The following is an 18,855-nucleotide window of genomic DNA, read 5'->3' on the forward strand; positions in this document are numbered from 1 at the left end:
AGCGCCGGCGGCGGGCGGGGAGAGGCGGACCCGGGCGCTGCCTCCCCACACCTTCCCGCCGCGGCCGAGCGGGGTCTGCGGGCACCGGCGCAAGCTCCCTCCGAGGCGCTGCCCCAGCCCCGGCGGTCCCCGGGGCAGCCCCCACCCCGCTCCTCCTCACACATTTATTTCCCCCGCTCAAACCGCCGGGGCTCGTTTGAACGCGCTGGGTGGGTTCCCCTCCCCCTTCCTGTCTCTGGAAAGTTGCAAGAAGTTGGGTTGGCTTTGGGGGTTTTTTCCCTTTTTTTTTCTTTCTTTTTTTTTTTTTTTTAAATTCCCCTGCCCAGCCCGCTCGCCCTCCCTATGGCCAGGTCCCCCGGGCGCTGGCGGGGCGGGTGTGGGGGGGCTGCGGGGGGCCCTCAGCGCTGCGGCGGCTGCCGGGAAACGCCGCGCTCCCCCGGCCCTGCCCCGGCCCTGACCCTGCGGGCGGCCCCCGGCCGCGCATGCTCCAGGCTGGACAGCTCCTGAGAGGGAAATTTAAAAACGGGCTGGAGCCCGGCCCCGCCGCCGACTCGCCGCGGCTCCGAGCCGCCGCCGCCGGCTCCATCCCCCTCAGGGCCAGCTCCAGCCCCCCCGCTCCCCCCCTCCCCCGTCCCCACGCACCCCTCAGAGGGAGACCCCGCCGCGCCGGGCCGCAACCGCGGAGCTCCGGCCGGGCCCCCGGGCCCCGGCCCGCCAGGTTTGTGGAAGGAGCAAGCAGCGTTCGGCCGGGAGGTGCGGGCAGGCCGGGGTGCGGGGTGTCGGGGCGGCGGGCCGCGGGGATCCTCCTTCGCTGCCGGCTGGCTGCCGGGAAGGGCTCGGGAGCGCCCTCGGGCAGCTCCGCGGGCACCGGGGATCGGTTCCCCCGGGCTCCCCTCTTCCCTGGGGCAGCCTGGGCGCACTTAGACCATTGCACGGCACCGCAGCTTGCTTTTCCTAAATGCTCCGCGGGTGCTTTTACGGGAGTTTGAGAGCAGCCCCGAGTCGGGAGCGTTCCCCGGCTGACTCCGGTGCTCCGGCACCGACAGCCTCCCGGCATCCCAACTGCCCCGCCGTGCCCGCAGTCCATAGATGCTCCCTCTATCAGGGGCAAGGTTCCCATTCTGAGCTTTTCGGGTGGGTTTGGTGGGGGTTTTTTTGCCCCCGTAAAACATTTTACTGCATTGCCTGGTCCAAATGAAACCAGTGCACCTGGAGGTGAAGGTAGTGTAAGTTGGGCTTTACTTTCCTGTAGTGCTGGGTTTCAGTTGGGATTTTGTTGTCTCCTGGCCGCTGCTGAAGTGCTGGATAGCTACTCCTGCCTGACCCGCTTCTTTCTGCTTTCTTGTCTTTCCCAAGGAGATGATAGAAAGTGATATCCCGTCCATAATGTCAGGAATCCTTAGGAATTCAGGGCAAACCCACCACCCTTCACAGGAGTACAGGTGAGGCATTTATCGATTTCAAAAATACGCACTGCACTGTCACAGCCTGCTAACTGATGTTGTTTCCTCGTTAGTTCCTAAAAAAAACCCTTAGCATATAGAAATCAACTTTTTTATTGTTTTTTGAAAAAGTTAACTGCATTATTTCTCCACTCTAAATTAGATTCCTAAGCTGGTGACCGGTTACAATGCATTACTTATCTAGAAGCGTTCCTGTTTAAAGTATTTTGATACTAAACTGTTTGATAAATACACCTTTAAAGTCCTGGGTTGACCTTCCAGTAAACTCTCTACTGTATGAAATTTGCCAGAGAAGGATATTCTTGTTAAATAATAATTATTTAAAAGTTCCCTTTCAGACTGCATTTAGCATTGTTATGAGGCAGTCATGGAGAGACTAAATCAAGTGCAATAGACACTAGAAGAGCTTTTCATTAAAACAAGTACTTATGTACTACTCCAAAGCACTGACATGTCAAAGGTCTTCTAATATTGGTCGGAACAAACCTGAATTTGTCAGCAGCCTTTGATAATTTACCTATACCACTACACATCTATTTATCGGTTAAAAGTGTTGTTAGAAGTCACGGGATAGTTCTGCGTGAATTACAGTGCACTGGGTTAAGTTAGGTTACATCTTGTCACATGATGCAAAGTTCCAAGAAATACAGAATAGCGGAATACCACCCAGTTCTCACAGTTAAAAAAAATTAAAAAATAAAAAAAATGCTTGTTTTAAAATGAGGAGCGAGAGACTATCATCTTCCTGCCAGCCTGAGGGTGTTTTCACCCATTTCTATGGGTAAAAGTGGTTTGCCGCAGGTATTCTTCTGTCAGCCTCTCTATTCAAAATGCAAACACTGCACTGCAGCCTCTTGCAGCTCAACAAGTGATTTGTTATACTCTCTGAAGCCACTGTGGAAAAAGGTTTGTGGAACTCTGTTTTGCTGTTTATTAAAGCACTGTTTGCTCTAGGCATTTTTGTTGGCTATGTAAATATTTGTAAAGAAATTATTCAGTATTTAGTGAAGGCTGTGTATGAGAGAGACTTCTGGGCACTTAAATATAAGTCTGTATCTTCAGTGCCCTGAAGAGCATGCCACCTTAACAAAGACCCTTTTTATGGAGAGAACTATTCTTTAACTGATAGTTGCAGAAAAATCACTCGTTTTGGGGAGAGAGATAGGATTTATCTTACTGCCAGTAAAGGAATTGTAAGAGTTTCTTCTTTTATTCAGAAGTCAGCTGCCTTTAAAAACTACTTTCAATTCTCTGTTAAACATTTTGAACTCTAAGATCCCAGTTCTCTAAAGTTTTTAACCCACTTGTGATTTCTTTAATGCAGCTTTAAAATGAATTATTTGACCTCATTTAATAGTGGCAAATTCTGATAAAAATGCATAAAATCTGAACTGCACCATAAATGCAGAGCAGTATTTGTCCTACTTCATGAGAAAACACTTTGGATTATGTAAAAGAAAATCTTTTAGACTGAATGATTTTAAGAAAAGAATAGACCTGTCAAATTCTATCAGCTCTGTTTACTCTCCTGCTGTCACCACAGTCCAAGACTGGAACCCACAGTCCCGAGTTCTCCATGGGGGAGCATCAAGGCTCCACAAAATGGGGAATGGCCTCCAATTAGTGAGTGGGAGGCTGGGGCTGCGCTGAGAATACTCTTCTGTCTCACTTGGAATCTTTCAATGGGACAGTTGGACTTGGAGGAGACCAGGCTTTCCTGCGAGAGTGCAGGAGGAAATGCTGAAAAGGGAGGGGAGTGCATGGGCGTGTAAGCAGGGGACCAAATCGGCAAACACTGATAAGTTTTCATGCAGCTTATGCTTACAGTTTGAAACTACGAGATTTTTTTTCTTTCTTTTGGTTTTTTTTTTTTTAATGGCGGAGGGGAAAAAAATCCCTGATTTTAACAGATCTTTGAATTCTGTGGATCCAAAGCATCTATAGTAAATTTGATGTAGCACATAGTGATGAGGATTAGACTGCTATGCAAAGTCCAGGAACTATTCGCATCGTAGTAAAATGATTTTAGACAAACATCTCTTCCACCGATGCAGCTGTGCGATATAAAACATCTTACCATCCAGGAATGATTAAGGGCCATCATATCTTCTCCGATGCCTATGTTTTTATGGGGCTGTCACTGTCCTGCTACCAATACAAAGTAATACTTCATGTTAGCAGATGCCTCTCACCCTCCCAAAGAAAATACCACTACCTTCAATATTTTCATAATATAGAAGCAAATAGAGTCATAATACACTGGGATGTTTTAACCTTTAACACTGTATTCTTGTCAATTATAATTAATAATCTAACATGTTTTAGTGTAAATATTTCAATGTTTAAATCAAAGCAATAGGCAGACTACAAGTTTACTATGCAGTGGTGCACTGGTGGTTATTTCAGCACAAAGCTGTGTAAATTATAGGAGCCAATTCAAAGGCTACTAAATTAGTGGAGAGCTCCCATGGTCTTCAGTGGGCTTGGAGCTGGTCCCTGAGAAACCAGGTTCTTCAGCTCATGAACGCTGTGGTCTTCAAGCAATATGTTAAACTGAAATCTGCAATCTATCCTTTTGCAGTCTAATTTGATTGAACTTACATAACTGGCGCAGGAGAAGTAAAAGATCTGCTGTGACGTACAGGAGTGCAGCACCAGATTTAGCGTGCTGGTCTTGAGCATTAGCAGCCCCAAGGAGGCGGATGAGAGGCCAAGGTGGGCCTGGACTAAGACTGCAAAAAATCTTGCAGACCTGTAAGTTCTCTCCCAAAGAAGGCTCAATATTATCCTAATTCAACGTTCTTGGTTTTCAAATGTAGCAGCGTGCTTATTTTTCTCAGGGACTATCCCATTCCCAAACTAGCTACAGTTATGTGTGGTTATATCATATAATAAATCATGATACGAAAAAGAGGCCATTAGAAGGCAGACAAAGAATAACTTGCTATGGATTATTTGGAATATGTTGAAATCCAAATTTAAGGAATGAAATCATCACTCTAGGTAACACTGTGGCATCTATATTTTGAAAGAAATAACTGAAATGTATAATTCTATTTGAAGAAACAACATTACTTAAGATTTAAAGCTAATGCTAAATCAACAAGATAAATTAACTTCAGCTCAATATTTTGTGTAAGGACCATGTTTCTATTTTTTTTATAGTACTATGTATTTCCAGTTGATAGAAGCCTCATGTAGTATTTTGAAGGCCTTGCAATGCATTTTCTATACATGTTAAACAGGAATTCAGTTTTAAATAGGTATGTTTTTCATCAAAAGTCATTACCCAATCATTAATCATTCAACATATTCATAGACCGTATCCTCCTTCAAAGTCCCTTTGGTTCTTAAAAAAATGGGTCTATATTCATTAGCTCATTAGATAGTCTGATTAATTTTTTGCTGTAATAATTACTTTATGCCATTAGACAGTCTGATTAATTTTTTGCTGTAATAATTACTTTATGCTAGCATAGTTTAGTGTAAAATCATATTGAGAAGCATAGACATGTAAACATGCAGTGGCCGTATTCCATACATTCTGGACGTGACTGCATTACAGTGGTGAAAAAGGTGCGAAGTCTTTCTCTTTGACACACAGTACATTTTAGCTCTCCTAAGTGGTACTCTCGCATCTGGTTTTACACTTTGGTTGCTGGAGATCAAGCTACAGCTCAGGCCTCCTGACTGTCACCACTGGGGATGGATGGAGCCTGGGAGTTTGCACGAAGGAAATTTCTGCAGACAAAAGGTTACAAATGCATAACTAACGAAACCGTAATTGTTCCCGAAGAAAATGTCAGTGTCCATTCCCTTGACACCATGTGTGTCTGACAGGGAGTGAGATAATGACTCGATGTGTCGGAGGAATTTCATCACAGTAGTTGCTTCATTCTTTCAAAAAAATGTGAGAAACCTCCTAGGAATCAGTCAAACTCAGGCCACTGTGGATTGATTTAAGTGGATTAACTCAACTGTTTCCTATGCAGTTCCTGAAATGTGCTAATCGGTATTAATAAAAAATTGTGGCCCTTGCTCCTCAAATTGTCTTGCAGTTACAGGCAGAGATGGGAAGGACTGGTTTGTACCCAGGCGATATCTTGCAGGCTTCTCAGGCTCATCTGCCTCCAGTGAAACAAGAAGGGGCTTCATATCTTACCTCATAAACTGTGCTTGACAAGGAAATAGAAAAGGAATTTGGACATTTTCCGCATTTCTGTGAGATCTCGGATGCTCATGGCACACCGCTCTTATTTTACCCAATTTAAAAATCTCATACGTGTGGAAAGCAGAATTGCTGCATGACTGCAGCAGCAAGTAATGCAATTGAGACAGGTTCTTACAACAGTGCAAAACAAAGGGTAGTGTATTTTATATTCCCTTTACACTGGAGTAAATAACTACTCAAGATCCCGGGCAGATAGATCAGTTCAGTGCTAATAAACAGCAGCTGAAGCAATGTTAAAGGACAAAATAGCTTCCCAGATAGACAATGCTACTGATTGTTAATAGAAAACATTCCTGTAGTCCCTGGTACTTCAACACATTTTTGCGTCGAGGAGAAGCTTATTTTGACATTAGTCACGGGTTTGGGTTTTGTTTTGGTTTGGTTGGGTTTTCTTGTTTTGTTTTTGTTGGGTTTTGGGGTTTTTTTTTAACAAAACAGATTGCAGAGTCAGACACTGGCTGCATTTGGCAAATCCGAACCTAGGGATGGTTACGTGGGTAGAGCACAGCAGGGAGCGAGTGGCTGGGAGTTCAGTGCTGACATTGCTGCTAACTTCCTCTTAGGCTTAAGCAAATCACGTAGGTCACTTGTAATTCAGTTTCCTTTCATTCCGTACCAAAATGATGTAATGAGGAGTTGTGAAACTCAGAGCTGAAATGTATAAAAGTCTCCAGGAGCACATCTATAGCCTGTTCTGTTAGCGCTAAGTACCTTTGCAGAAGGTTTTTGAAGAATCATCTTCTCTTCTGAGCCGTGGTGTAAGAAAAGGAGAACAGCAACACCTGACAGGGTAATCATGTTATTTGCTTTTCCCTCACTAGTTTTGGTTCCTATAATCCGAAGTTTCTTGAGCTGTAGCTGAGGCGGGACTTTCTGGTTGCCCCTGGAAAGCTGCCTAATTTCTGTCCTTATTTCCAGCAAGGCCAGAAATTACTCCAGAAACTCGTAGACAGGGAGGAGAAAGGTGGGCTGGTGGTTTGGGACTGGATGGGTGGTGTGCCTTCAAGAGGCAAAGAGGAATCGCAGACCAAAAGCAGCAGTGAGAGCTCCTGGTCAAAGCAGGAGACGGGCTGGTGCGGAAACAGGGAGAGAGGCAGGTGGTGTGAGTGTGGAAAACAGAATCTAGTGCAGGGAAAAGCACCTGCAAGGGAGGAGGATGGGAAGAGAGGTGCAGAGAGGGAAGGAGCAGAGCAGATAGAGCAAGAAGCAAAAGGAGACCAGGAAGTTGACTCCTTCAGTAAAACACGGAATGTTTCTCACCGTGGAGACAGCTGGAGAGTCATAAAACATAAATATTTTCCTTGTGTGTTCTACACGTGAGAAATCACCGCGCTTGTTCTGGGGACATTACGTAATCCCAGACAAAAGAAAATCTCCTCACCACTTCAAGAAGAGGACTCTTCCTGTCCGATTGTCACTCACACTGGATAAACCATTGCAAACAGCTAATTAAGAATCTATCACCCCTGATTGCTCCTACTTGTTGAACAGTTGTATTACTTAAGCATAGGCAAAATCTCAGATGTCAGTGCTGGCAACGGTAATAAAAATTGTTCATCAAGTAAGAGACATTTTAAATCTATGGTTAAAGTTTAATATGCCAAATGCAACCACAATGTTTTGGTCTGACTTTGTTTAGAATGGAGGCGATGGTGAGTTGCCACTGCGCACTAATCCCTTTGAGAGAACCTGTAGCATTAGATTCGCCCTACAACATCAACCAGTTTGAGTGCTTTACATCTTCTAGGGACAGGCTCCAGAGCAAACAAGCAGGCAGAGTCCTCTGAAGTGTGAATGGTGCAATCTGCATAGAAATATGTAACTCAGCACACCATAAACTGAAACACCCAGTTATTGGCTAAACTATCTGGAGATAAAATATCTTAAGGTATGCTTGTTGTTGCTGAGCTTTCCTTTCATCTTAACAAGCTTGTTTGGCAGACTATTCTGTGATGCTGTTGAAGAGATGGTCCCTGTAGTCTCCAGTGACAAGTTCACCATACTATAGTGTCTGCAAATGTAGAAGTGGATAGTTAACCTTGACAGCGGCTTCTGCAGTGATAAACTACCTTAGATCTGGCTCATTAGAACAGGTCAATGTGAGGAAAGATGGTAAAGTTAGATCTATGAATATAGATTCCAATTCAACTCTGATGTTAGTTGCAGATTCCCGCAAGGTTACGCCAGGAATGAATTTCATTCCATCTAGCTGGCTGTTGTGTCAGCAGGATGTACCCGATGGGGGGGAAAAAAAATATCTAACTGATGATTTTGCACTGCTGACGGGCTCCAGTGAGCTTTGTCAGATGTGCAAGCAATGCAGGAGACCAATTTCTCTGTGACTCCAGGCAGGAAGGTCTGGAGCTCAGTATTGGGAGATCTGGAAAGGGGTTTAATTCCAAGGGGTGTTTTTCCTGATTCCAGGAAAATCATATAATCCCAGACTGGTTTGGGTTGGAAGGGTCCTCAAAACCCATCTAGTTCCCACCCCCCTGCCATGGGCAGGGACACCCTCCACTAGCCCAGGTTGCCCAAAGCCCCATCCAACCTGGCCTTGAACACTGCCAGGGAGCCAGGGGCAGCCACAGCTTCTCTGGGAAACCTGTGCGAGGGCCTCAGCACCCTCACAGGGAAGGATTTCTGCCTCATATCTCATCTAAATCTCCCCTCCTTCAGCTCAAGGCTGTTCCCCCTTGTCCTGTCACTCCTTGTCCTTGTCAACAGTCCCTACCCAGCTTTCCTTTAGGGACTGGAAGGGGCTCTAAGGTCTCCCCGGAGCCTTCTCTTCTCCAGGCTGAACAAGCCCGACTCTCTCAGCCCGAGGTCTCCACAGCAGAGGTGCTCCAGCCCTCGGATCATCTCCGTGGCCTCCTCTGGACGTGCTCCAACAAGCAAGTAAACTTTGTGTGGGCTAGCTGGTGACAAGACCTATTGCCCTGATTAGATAAATATTTTGGGCAGTGCATGATAGAGCTGATAGCAAAGACTAATGCTGCCACTGAGCATTTCTGTATCGTACCTATCATAACTCTCAGGGCACCTTTCACAGGAGGCCAGCACCCTCTGACACATAGAGGAGAACTGGGGCTTAAATCCTCAGCATCACGTGGATTCTTACTAATGCAAGTGCCTTTCTAGGATGGAAACGCATAGAAACAGGAGAGAAATCCTGCAGAGATTTGAAAGGAGAGGGGTAAAAATAGAGTTGCCTAATTTCACCACACCTTTAAAAACAATATCATGTTTGCAACACATTTGGTGTGATCGTAACTTTTTCTTCATAGGGGTTTAGTGATTCGGTGTATATACCAGACAGCCCTGGGGAATGTGCAGCTGGGGACATTTTCAGTAGTGTGCATTAATTATAGCGTATCACTATTTATCTCATTTACATGCATTGAAAGGAAATGGCTGCGTTTACTACAGTGCCCCATTGTGCCAGGGGCTGTGAACACCCATCTAAAGGCAGGATCTCTGACTTCTGAAGTTTACCCTCAAACGTGAGGCGAAAAGGGTGGTGGAGGGGAACAGAATCAAAGTATGCACCGTATTAGAGTACGTACTTATATTTGGAGTTGGCTTGGCACAGGCAGTTTTTCAGGTCAGACAGATTGAACCCTGTGAGATTAAAATGCGAGGTATTACCGTGAGTAGCTCTCTTTCCAGAGGCAGTTAGATTAGCATTTTTTCACCAAAAGCAGGACACACATCCAGCCTGTGTTCTGTGAGATAGGGTGGGTTTATGCAGAATATATCTGAGCATTTAAAACACCTCAGTCAGACAGTCATGGGCATACTTTAAGCAGTTTCACCTTTAAGACATATGAAATGTCAACATTGGTTTTGAAGACAATCTGAAGAATAATCCTTAAACATGAAGTCTTTTGTTCTGATTAAATATACTTCCCCCCCCCCCATTATTAATGAAAACAGTTATTCTGACAACTACCAAATCCATTAAAAAAATTGTGTACGTGAAGAGCCAGAGGTGATTTTAAAAGAACTGTAAACTCAAATTCAAACAGCCATGCCGTGCTAGGATGGGGAAGGGAAGATCTTTGTCTAGGAAAAAAAGCTGGCTTGCATGCTTGTCTAGCTATTTTATATTATTGCATCTTCGTATCTGTTTAAAATAGAGCCTAATGACTGTTATATCAACTTAAAAGTTCGGTCCCCTTCCTTGCCCCCATTTGGATCCGCAGCATTTGCGCGAGAGGGAGGGAGCATGTGGGTCTGCATGAGGAGGATGCGGAGAGGGGTACGCTGCACGATGGAGGGTCATGGTCCAAGCTGCTGATGCATCCGGGGTCCCACCAGTCATTCCCAGGTCTAGAAAGAGCACCGGGACGAGCGCGCCTAGGGTGAGTGCGAAGCAGAGAGCGGCCTTTGTTTCCCAAAAAGCTAAAGCCGGGAAGGCTGCTGAGCACCACCGCGGCTCCCGTGCGGAGATGCTCGTCCCGTGCAGAGGAGCGGAGGGCATGTGGCGGATTCATCGCCTGACAGGAGGCGTGTGCGGTGGGCGCTGACCCTCGCCGCCCATCTGACCCCGGTATTTGTTGAAGGAGCTGACTTGTCTGGGAGGACTGGCAGGGACCGGGGTGCCAGATGGCATGTGGATGCGTGTTGTGTGTCGGCTGTCATTCAGCCAGATTAATGTGAAGTTTGTAAAAAGGAGTGGAGGGGGAGAGGAAAAACAATTAAGCAAGAATCTCAAAAACAATCGAGGCCACGTGCCACCGGGCAGCAGTCGTTGGCGGCACAATGGGTTATCGGCTTCCCGTGAATGGGCCCAACTGTTGCAAACGACATGAGCCTGCCCAGTTTTCAAATCATTTAATGCTCTTGTTTACTTCCAATCCAGCCAATCTCCAGGCCGGGAGAGCCGTCACCTGATAGCCTTTTTATGTATTTAAGTCCCAGGCCTCACAAAATAACTGAACAGCGGTAACCATGGCAATGCTAATTATTGCACTATATAACTACAGTAGGAAAAAGAAAACAGGGTAGGCTGGGAGAGAGAGTTGAAGAGGGGTTTTTTTGGCCAGGATTTGAGCTTTTGGCTCCTGGTCATGTGTTGAGGTTTTTTTTTTTTTCCTTTTCTTCTTTTGAAAATCTTTTTACAAACAAATAAATTACATTCTGCTTTAAAGATCTCCCAGATAATAGTTTAGGGAACTTTGATACATGTTTCTGGAAATCATGAATAGAGGAGCTGAAAGCTCCTGGGCAGCCAGGCACTAGAGTTCTGCCTTGTTCTTTTAAGCTGATTTAGAATCATGTAAAACATAAAAGATGCTTCAGCAAGAGACCAGATTTATTTAAGGCTTCTGCATCGTCATTTGGCAACGAACACACGTTAGTACCACACAGCTGGCTTTAACATATCTATGAGAGAGCTCTTTAAAACCTTTGTTTTGAAAGCAAAATCAACTACATCCAAATAAACTATGTTCTTCTGAAAGACCAAGATGTTTTGCTGGACCTGAATCCCTTTGGATTTACCCTGGTATCTAATGATAACTTTCTAACATGTTCTAATTACTGCTTCGCTCCTCAAGATACCCATATGTATGTAATACTGTTTAAGATGAGTAAAAGCAGTTTAGCTCTTCATTTGCAATAGTTCTTCTACTGATTTTGATGGGAGTTTTGACCGCACACAAACTTTTGAATACTGTGAATATATTTCAATATTTCAGTTTTGTACCACGCTTTCTACCAGAAGCAAAACAAACCAGGTGGGATGGAGCACGTAGAATGGGTCAAAAGGGAGATTTAAAACAAAAGCAGCCTGTCACCATTATGCCTCGGTTTTGTCAGCTGAAGGCAGGCTGGGTGTTATTGTGCGTTTGGTCACCAGCTCGTCAGTCTGATCCTTTAGCATGTCAAAAACTGCCTAAGAAATCGTTTCATATGCTTCATGATTCCTTGTTAAGTATTGATAACGTCATGTATCTGAAGGGGAGAGATCTCCGGTTTATTTTGTAAAGTTTTGTTTGTGCAGCAACTCTCCCCTGATCCGTCCCCACCGGCAGGGTGCAGGGGCTGGGAAAAGCCCTCTCCGGGTGTTCGAGCCGGCAGCGTACACAGGTCCTTGGGGATCTAGGCACAGAAACGTCTCCCAAGGCTGACTGGTCACCGGATTTTAAGGTTAATGCAAAAATACCAGGTTAAAAGTCCTGACAGGTTTCTTGTACATCAAGGCCAAACAAGTGCAAGTTTCTGACAAATGTGAAAATAATGATTCAGCTTTGGTTTTGTTTCTAGGAAGTTTCTCTTCTGGGTTCTTAAGCCTTTTTCCCCTACAAATACTGCACGAGAAGTTTTCTTCACCAAAATGTTTCAAATTGTACAAAGGAACACGTGATTAGGTAAAGGGCAGCAGTAACGAGCCAGCTGTGAAACCAAAGGTTGCATCTGAATTCTGCAAACGGAATTCCAGCCTGAGGTGTTTTCCCCGCTGACCTACGTGAGCTTTGGCATTCCGGTCGTCTCCTCTCTTTCCAGGGACGGTGTAGCAGCATCTCCGCTCCCTGCTAACCTTTCATGCTATTTTGCAGACTCTTAGCTTCTGACCCCTCCCAGCTGAGCGAAGATGACCTCCCCAGTGACTTACAGTCCTTGTCGTGGCTGACATCTGTTGATGTTCCTCGGTTACAACAGATCGCCAGTGGAAGAATGGATTTTAGCCTTGGTGCCCAGAATGCAATGCTACAGCAGACAGGTAAACTGTTAGGCCGTTAAATAACTGCTCTTGAAACGACACAGCCTACTGCCTCCTTTCTTCCCCCCCCCCTACAGACTAGCTTTCCTATTAGTAGATTCCTTTTGAGTGCCTTACATTTTGCTTCCTGTCAGAAGACCTGGAGCCTGTTGTCTTCTGATAAGGCTGTTGCTGATACATTTCCTTCATTTCAAGAGGCAGAGCACCCTGGCAGCCACAGCAGAGATCTTAGAATCAGATTGGCTTTTCTGCTCAGTGTAGTAGCTGGTGCCTTGTTGCGTGAACTCGGGCCAAGGTATTTAAGACTTGCATTTCAGAGGTTTTCAACAGCTTTGAAATTAGGTAATTAGTCTTTCTTGTTTGTTTCAACATTGATAAAATTAAGAGTATCTTATTTACCCCATACCTGTTTGCTTCATACAGCCTTACAGCATATGTTCATTGAACGCCTTTCTTTCCTTTGTGAACATCCTTTAGGTAAACACGCTTGTTCCCTGAGGCATTCTGTGAGAGAGCTCAGCGTATCATCTTGCTTGCTGTAGAGCAGAAATCCTTCTGGAGTACAGATAGTGCTGAATATGTTTTTTTTTTTCTTTTGTAAGATACCGTGTCTGTAACACCACTGTGGACTGTTAAACAGCTGTCATCTTTCATTCCCTGCATAACAAGTTTTAGAAGCAGCTGATGTCATCTTTGCAATTTGTGAAATGCTCTAGGTTCTTTTGGGATGGAAAGCCATAGAGAGGTGTGATTATCCACTCCAGAGCTTAGCTGTGTTTAACTGCCTCTATTAAAAATAAATGTCAGCTCTCTTTTCTGAAGAGGCCTTTCATGCGAACATTCACTGCCTTTGCTTTCTCCAAAACAGGTCCTGTAGCAAGCAATATGCACTCGACAGGAGCACCTGGAGCAATGATTCATGTCCAGGCCAGCCTGCCACAGGGAATCCTGGGACTGAATTCTATTTCAACACACGGAGCAAATGTAAGAGCCGGGCTCGATGGCTTATTATTGCAACACTTCTTAGGGAAAGATGTTGGTAATTTCAAGACTGACACATCTATTGTCTTTATCTCAGCAGATGAGCCAGTATGCTGTAGGTGGGCAGCCATCTCCTAGTTTACAAACGCAGCAACAACTCTTTCCTCCTCCTCATTCACAGCAAGTGTTTGCCCTAGCACAGAACACACAACAGGTACTGTTATTTCTTGTGGTCCGTGTCCTGAAGTACTTGCCAAGACCATTTCTAGAACTCTTTTAAAAGAAAACCAATAAAATATCCCTAAACCTACATACCCACGGACATTCTGCGTCTGACATTTTTCCTTCTTTTTCTCCTGCATACAGTGTAACCCAGCAGCAATCTACAACACATCCTATGGGACCCAGCCACACTATTCTCAGCCACGCCTGGCTCCTCACTCTGCCCAAGAAATGCATCCAAAGCATTACCCCAAGCCAATCTATTCCTATAGGTGAGTAGAGAGAACAGCGCATTGCCTGCAGCCTGCATTGGGATGACTGCAGCGCTGTAAGCGTGGTAGCACGAGAGCATCTGATTCCTTTTGAAGGGAACAAAAATCCCGTCATCCGCCTAGGAGTTCTGTGGAAGCTGCCTCTGAGGGGCAGCAGGATGAGCAAGCAAGCTAGTTCCTGGACACCAACATAAAGATAGAGTAATAGCACAGAGGAGTAAAATCTGCAGGATCACAGGGTGGCTTCTGAGCACTCGGCTATGGTAATCCCATGATCAGCCAGCTATTTGTGTCTTAAGAGGTGGGTCCAAGGTTGCCAGACGAGAAGGCAGCGTACGATGGCTAAGTATATGCAATCTGTTGTTATTTCCTCTATTTCTCCGTCCTCTAGTTGCTTGATTGCAATGGCGCTGAAGAACAGCAAAACAGGCAGTCTCCCAGTGAGTGAGATCTACAGCTTCATGAAGGAGCACTTTCCCTACTTCAAGGTATGCGTACACCTGAAAGGTGGAAGTCGAACATCACAAATACTTTGTTCATGGCTTATTTCACTAACATCCTCCTGCGTCTTTCAGACAGCCCCTGATGGCTGGAAGAACTCTGTGCGCCACAACCTTTCCCTGAATAAGTGTTTTGAGAAGGTGGAGAACAAGATGAGTGGCACCTCTCGCAAAGGGTGCCTGTGGGCTCTCAATCCTGCCAAGATCGACAAGATGGAAGAGGAGATGCAGAAGTGGAAACGGAAGGACCTAGCTGCTATTCACAGGAGCATGGCTAATCCAGGTAGGGCTTATGTTACACTTTTGCTACATGTATGAGAGGCAAGGGGGAAAAATGGTTATTTGGCCGCGGATGCATGAATCTTAAGAAATAAGTTATAGAGCTCTCACGCCTTGCAAGGGCCTCCTCCTCTGAGCTGCTTGGCTGAAATACTCCCCCTGCTCTGCACCAAATTGAGTCACTGCTGCTGCCCTGAGGTTGTACAGGGCAATACACTGCAGCAGGAGGAGGCAACTGAACTGACAGCCATTTTTGGAGGCCCTAAGTGTAAATTGGTTCCCAGCTTCAAAGTGGATTGTCTTTTTCCCCCATGCTAACCTATCTAGCACACCCAAGGCCTTCTGAGGAGTTATGCTGCCTCCAGTGTTAGTACTTCTGGTGTCACATGTGAATGCAGTTTTTTTACTTACTCCACAAAACTCTCTTTTACTAAGCCTTTCTCATTCCTATTTATAAAGACACATTATTGAAGCTTGCAGGAACTCGATATTGGCAAAATCAACTGGAGGGTTTTTTGCTGCAAAATCTGTAACATACAATGAATGATAAATTACGTTCTCCTTTGCTTAAAAACAAAAGTGCCATTGAAACTGTCAGGAGTCTCTCATACGAATCTTATTTGAGACACAAGCAGAATTCAGAGTATCCCTATCAGCAGGAGACCTCCTGAGGATGCTCAGTTCTGCACCTGCAGCCCAGTTGCCATCGATGGTGGCTTGGTTGCCCTGTGAAAGTCTCATGCGATCATTTCTTTAGCTCAGTTAGGGGTGACCATGGAAGCTGACTAGGGTAAGGGCAAAGGGTAGGGAAGTAGATGGCATTTCTTTGCACTCTGCACAGTCAGAGCCTGCCTTCTGCGCTGCAGCTCATACGGTGACAGACGCCGTTCAGTTTTATGGCAAAAGCGTGTGGCTGAGCTCCCTTGTGAAATGCTTTGGCCAGGCTCTGCTTGAACAAATGGCTTAAACTGTCTCTTTTCTTCCTTGGGAATCGGTACTGCTTGTGCAGAGGAGCTAGACAAGCTGATCACCGACAGACCTGAGAACTGCAGGCGGCCCGGCAAACAGGCAGAGTCGGAGGTCTCTGCCCTGAACCCCATGACAGCAGCCCAAGGCCGAATCTCCATCTCCCAGCTGCAGCCTCAGCCGATCATGACGCTCTCGCTGCAGTCCATCCCCCTCCATCACCAGATCCAGACCCAGGCTCGCATCGCCCCAGACTCACCAGCGCCTGCACAAACACCTCCTCTCCATACTCTACCTGACATGAGCCACAGCCCTCTTCCCCACCATCCCGTGGGCCGCGCGCCTCCGGACTTCCTGAACATGACAGCAGACATGAACACGGAGGTGGATGCTCTTGACCCAAGCATTATGGATTTCGCATTGCAAGGTATGGGAGAAGGAAATGGGGGTAGGGGACGACATGGTTTATGTGGTTATGTAGTCACTGAATTTATAACCAGGGTCCTCAGCAAGATGCTCTGGGGTTGGATGAACTGGGCTAAAAACTTGTGCTGGGTGCTGGCCTCTGCAGTGTGACTTCCCCGGCCTTCCTCGGTGCGTTGCTGCCCTGTGCTAGGTGGGACAGCAAACTGCCCTCCCGGGTGAAGCCCAGGCACTGCAGTAGATGTAAGCAGGGATGTCCAGCTAGCTGGATCTGGGGCATCACCTCTCTCTGCCCACGGGATACTGTAGCTCTGCTCTTGCCTTGGTTTTCCCCTTCTGTAAAAGGAGAACTTCCCTGGCTCGTGGCGATGCCTAGTGTGGTTTCTGGTTAGCATGTGGTAGATAGATGCTGCTTGGAAAGGTCTGGACTCCAGCTGGAATCCTGGGGATTCGGGGGGGAACAGACACTCTTCCTGCCTTTGCACTGCAAATAGTAGCATCCGCAAGCAGCACTGGTCCGAAACAGCGGGTAAAGCCCTTTCATTACGGACTGACCCCTACACACAGTGCCCAGGTGGGTTGGACGTGTTGCTGTGACTGGAATTTAATCTTTTAAAGGTAACATATGGGAGGAAATGAAAGATGACAGCTTCAGCCTTGATACCCTGGGTGCCTTCAGCAACTCCCCGCTCCACCTCTCGGACTGTGACCTGGGCACCCCTGGCCTCACCCCCGTCTCCAGTGGCAGCGATCACTCCTTCTCAGACCTGCAGGTCACCGGCCTTTACACCACCTACACGACGCTGGACAACGTAGCGGCAGCTCAGTACATGAACCCCCAAGGCAACAAACCCATCGCTCTGCTCTAAGTTTTGCACCGTTCCATGGACCTCTGACTCAGGGGCCAGGTTCTCTCAACTGTTAAAATCCAACCTGAAAGCAATAAAAGAGCTCCTCCTGCAGACGCACATGTGATGCCAAAATAAATCAGACTGTAGAACCACCATCACCCATGGCAAGATGAGGAAGGGGCACCGTCACTCGTGTTGCGGGACTGGTGAGCTCTTAGGAAGGACCTAGAAGGCTGCAGGAACTTTCACTAGAATGTAACTGAGCTAAGAATGGTCCGGTTAAGGTAAAAACATTTAATTGACACGGTGATCTGGACTTACGTGCGGACGCTGTTTGGTCACCACAGAAGCCAACACAAGTCAAGGGGCTGGTCAGCACCAAGTCGAAGAACAAAATGGTTGATCGTGTACCACGTATACCTTTTTTCCTGCAATTGCCAAATAACTGTTGCCATTGAACAAAGACCACACGCAGTTTCTGGAGACACTTGCACCACTAACACTTTTCTGACGTAACTATTGTTAATTTATTGTTATGAGGTAGGAAAAAAGGAGCAAAAATATTAAACGTGAAAAATCAAACCCATAGCAGACAACAGTTATATCTAGATTTTAAAAAAAGTTCTTACCCCACCATGAAGGAAGTAAAACTACTGAATTATTAAACTGATCACTGGCTAGAAGATTTTAGGAATTATGCCTATTTTTAGGATTTAAAAAAAAAATTAGATTTGTTTATAGTCTTGTGTATTGTGCTTCTGTCTATTCTTGTGCTAGGCAGTATTACTATTTGTAAATTTATTTATATTTATTGTTATGAAGATAAAAGAAATTATGTAAACTGAGCACTGTTCAATTTTTTAAAATGCTGCATAACCTGTTTTACATCCACTAAATTATTCATAATCAAAAATGCAACGATTTTAACCACTGTTGTTACACTACGTTTCTTTTAAATAAGCACTTTTGATACTGTGAAACTCATGTTTTTTAAAAAAAATTCAGAGACCAAATATTGTAACTGTACCATACCGATTCATAATAGTCTTTCTGTCCTAATTAACTAAGTAAAACTGATTCTTATGTAGTTTTCTTAAATTTTCAACCCCTCCTTTATACTTGGTAACACACCTTGCAAAAAATGTGATGAAACATCTGAAAATATAAAAAGCAAACTGTATGTTTGGGATTTAGCAGTTAGTCTACTTACACCCCTGTGACCACGAAGTAATATTTATACCTCGTGTTTTGTCTGTTCCTGTGCATTAGTAGAGTTCCTGGTGGTATGTCCACGTGCTCACAGGCTCCTCTCTCCCACACTGGTCCAGGTACTGAAATCCCGGAGGGTGCTGGGTGCCGGGGCCACCCCGGTGGGACACCTTCGTGCTTGAAAATCACTGCTGTGAAGCGCAGGGGCTGGAAAACGGCTGTGCCCGTATCTCCCCCAGGGCATATGTCCACCGCTAGCCCTTCCAGATGGGCACGATGCTCCACATCATAATTTATTGTTCAAGAACAAATGTGATTAATGATCATTTGCTGTGACTGGCGTCATCTATGAGGTCTTCTTTTTTTTAAATAAATATTTCTTAGCACTAAGCCTGGGTCATTCTAGATGTGCTGCATTATGACTTCCCTGGTGTGGGGCGCGTCCCTGCAGCTCGGATTAAACAGCAATTCCAAGGCGGCTGCTACTGGAAATCCAACCCAAGGAGGAAATAGTTTCATACAACTTATGGATGTCGACAAACGGACAAAGTTCAGACATGCCTGACTCCAGCCGCGGTGTCTGAGCATGCCGAGGAGCAGGCCCATCTCTCGAATCCAAGACTTGTGCGTTTACTGCCGCCACTAACAGAAAAAACATCTCATCCCTGCACAAAGCGTTTGTAGTGCCCACCTGCAGATGGAAGCGAGGGCTTATCTCTAAGAGAGCAGCTTTC

At 45.7% G+C, this 18,855-nt stretch overlaps 1 protein-coding gene across 2 annotated transcripts; it reads left to right on the forward strand.

Moving 5' to 3' along the window:
* Nucleotides 1-1,359: 1,359 nt before the first annotated feature.
* On the forward strand, nucleotides 1,360-18,319 carry FOXN4 (forkhead box N4). 2 transcript variants are annotated; one of them, XM_075769484.1, is made up of 10 exons: nucleotides 1,360-1,442; nucleotides 4,973-4,982; nucleotides 12,271-12,418; nucleotides 13,287-13,402; nucleotides 13,500-13,613; nucleotides 13,766-13,893; nucleotides 14,285-14,381; nucleotides 14,469-14,676; nucleotides 15,682-16,065; nucleotides 16,680-18,319. In XM_075769484.1, exons 1-10 carry the CDS (start codon nucleotides 1,360-1,362, stop codon nucleotides 16,928-16,930), a joined length of 1,539 nt encoding a protein of 512 aa, XP_075625599.1. In that variant the 3' UTR covers nucleotides 16,931-18,319. The 2 variants fall into 2 exon arrangements, with proteins under 2 accessions (XP_075625599.1, XP_010303504.2); XM_010305202.2 differs by lacking the exon at nucleotides 4,973-4,982 and having other exon boundaries at nucleotides 12,255-12,418.
* Nucleotides 18,320-18,855: the final 536 nt, after the last annotated feature.

The sequence above is a fragment of the Balearica regulorum genome, chromosome 17, assembly GCF_011004875.1.
Source record: "Balearica regulorum gibbericeps isolate bBalReg1 chromosome 17, bBalReg1.pri, whole genome shotgun sequence".
Taxonomy (NCBI): domain Eukaryota; kingdom Metazoa; phylum Chordata; class Aves; order Gruiformes; family Gruidae; genus Balearica; species Balearica regulorum.

What these genes read in the sequence shown, in the direction of transcription:
- FOXN4 (XM_010305202.2), top strand. Translation starts at nt 1,360, where the DNA reads ATGATAGAAAGTGATATCCCGTCCATAATGTCAGGAATCCTTAGGAAT. An exon ending in CACCCTTCACAGGAGTACAG is followed by an intron (nt 1,443 to 12,254) that starts GTGAGGCATTTA and finishes GCTATTTTGCAG; the next exon opens with ACTCTTAGCTTCTGACCCCT. An exon ending in TATGGATTTCGCATTGCAAG is followed by an intron (nt 16,066 to 16,679) that starts GTATGGGAGAAG and finishes AATCTTTTAAAG; the next exon opens with GTAACATATGGGAGGAAATG.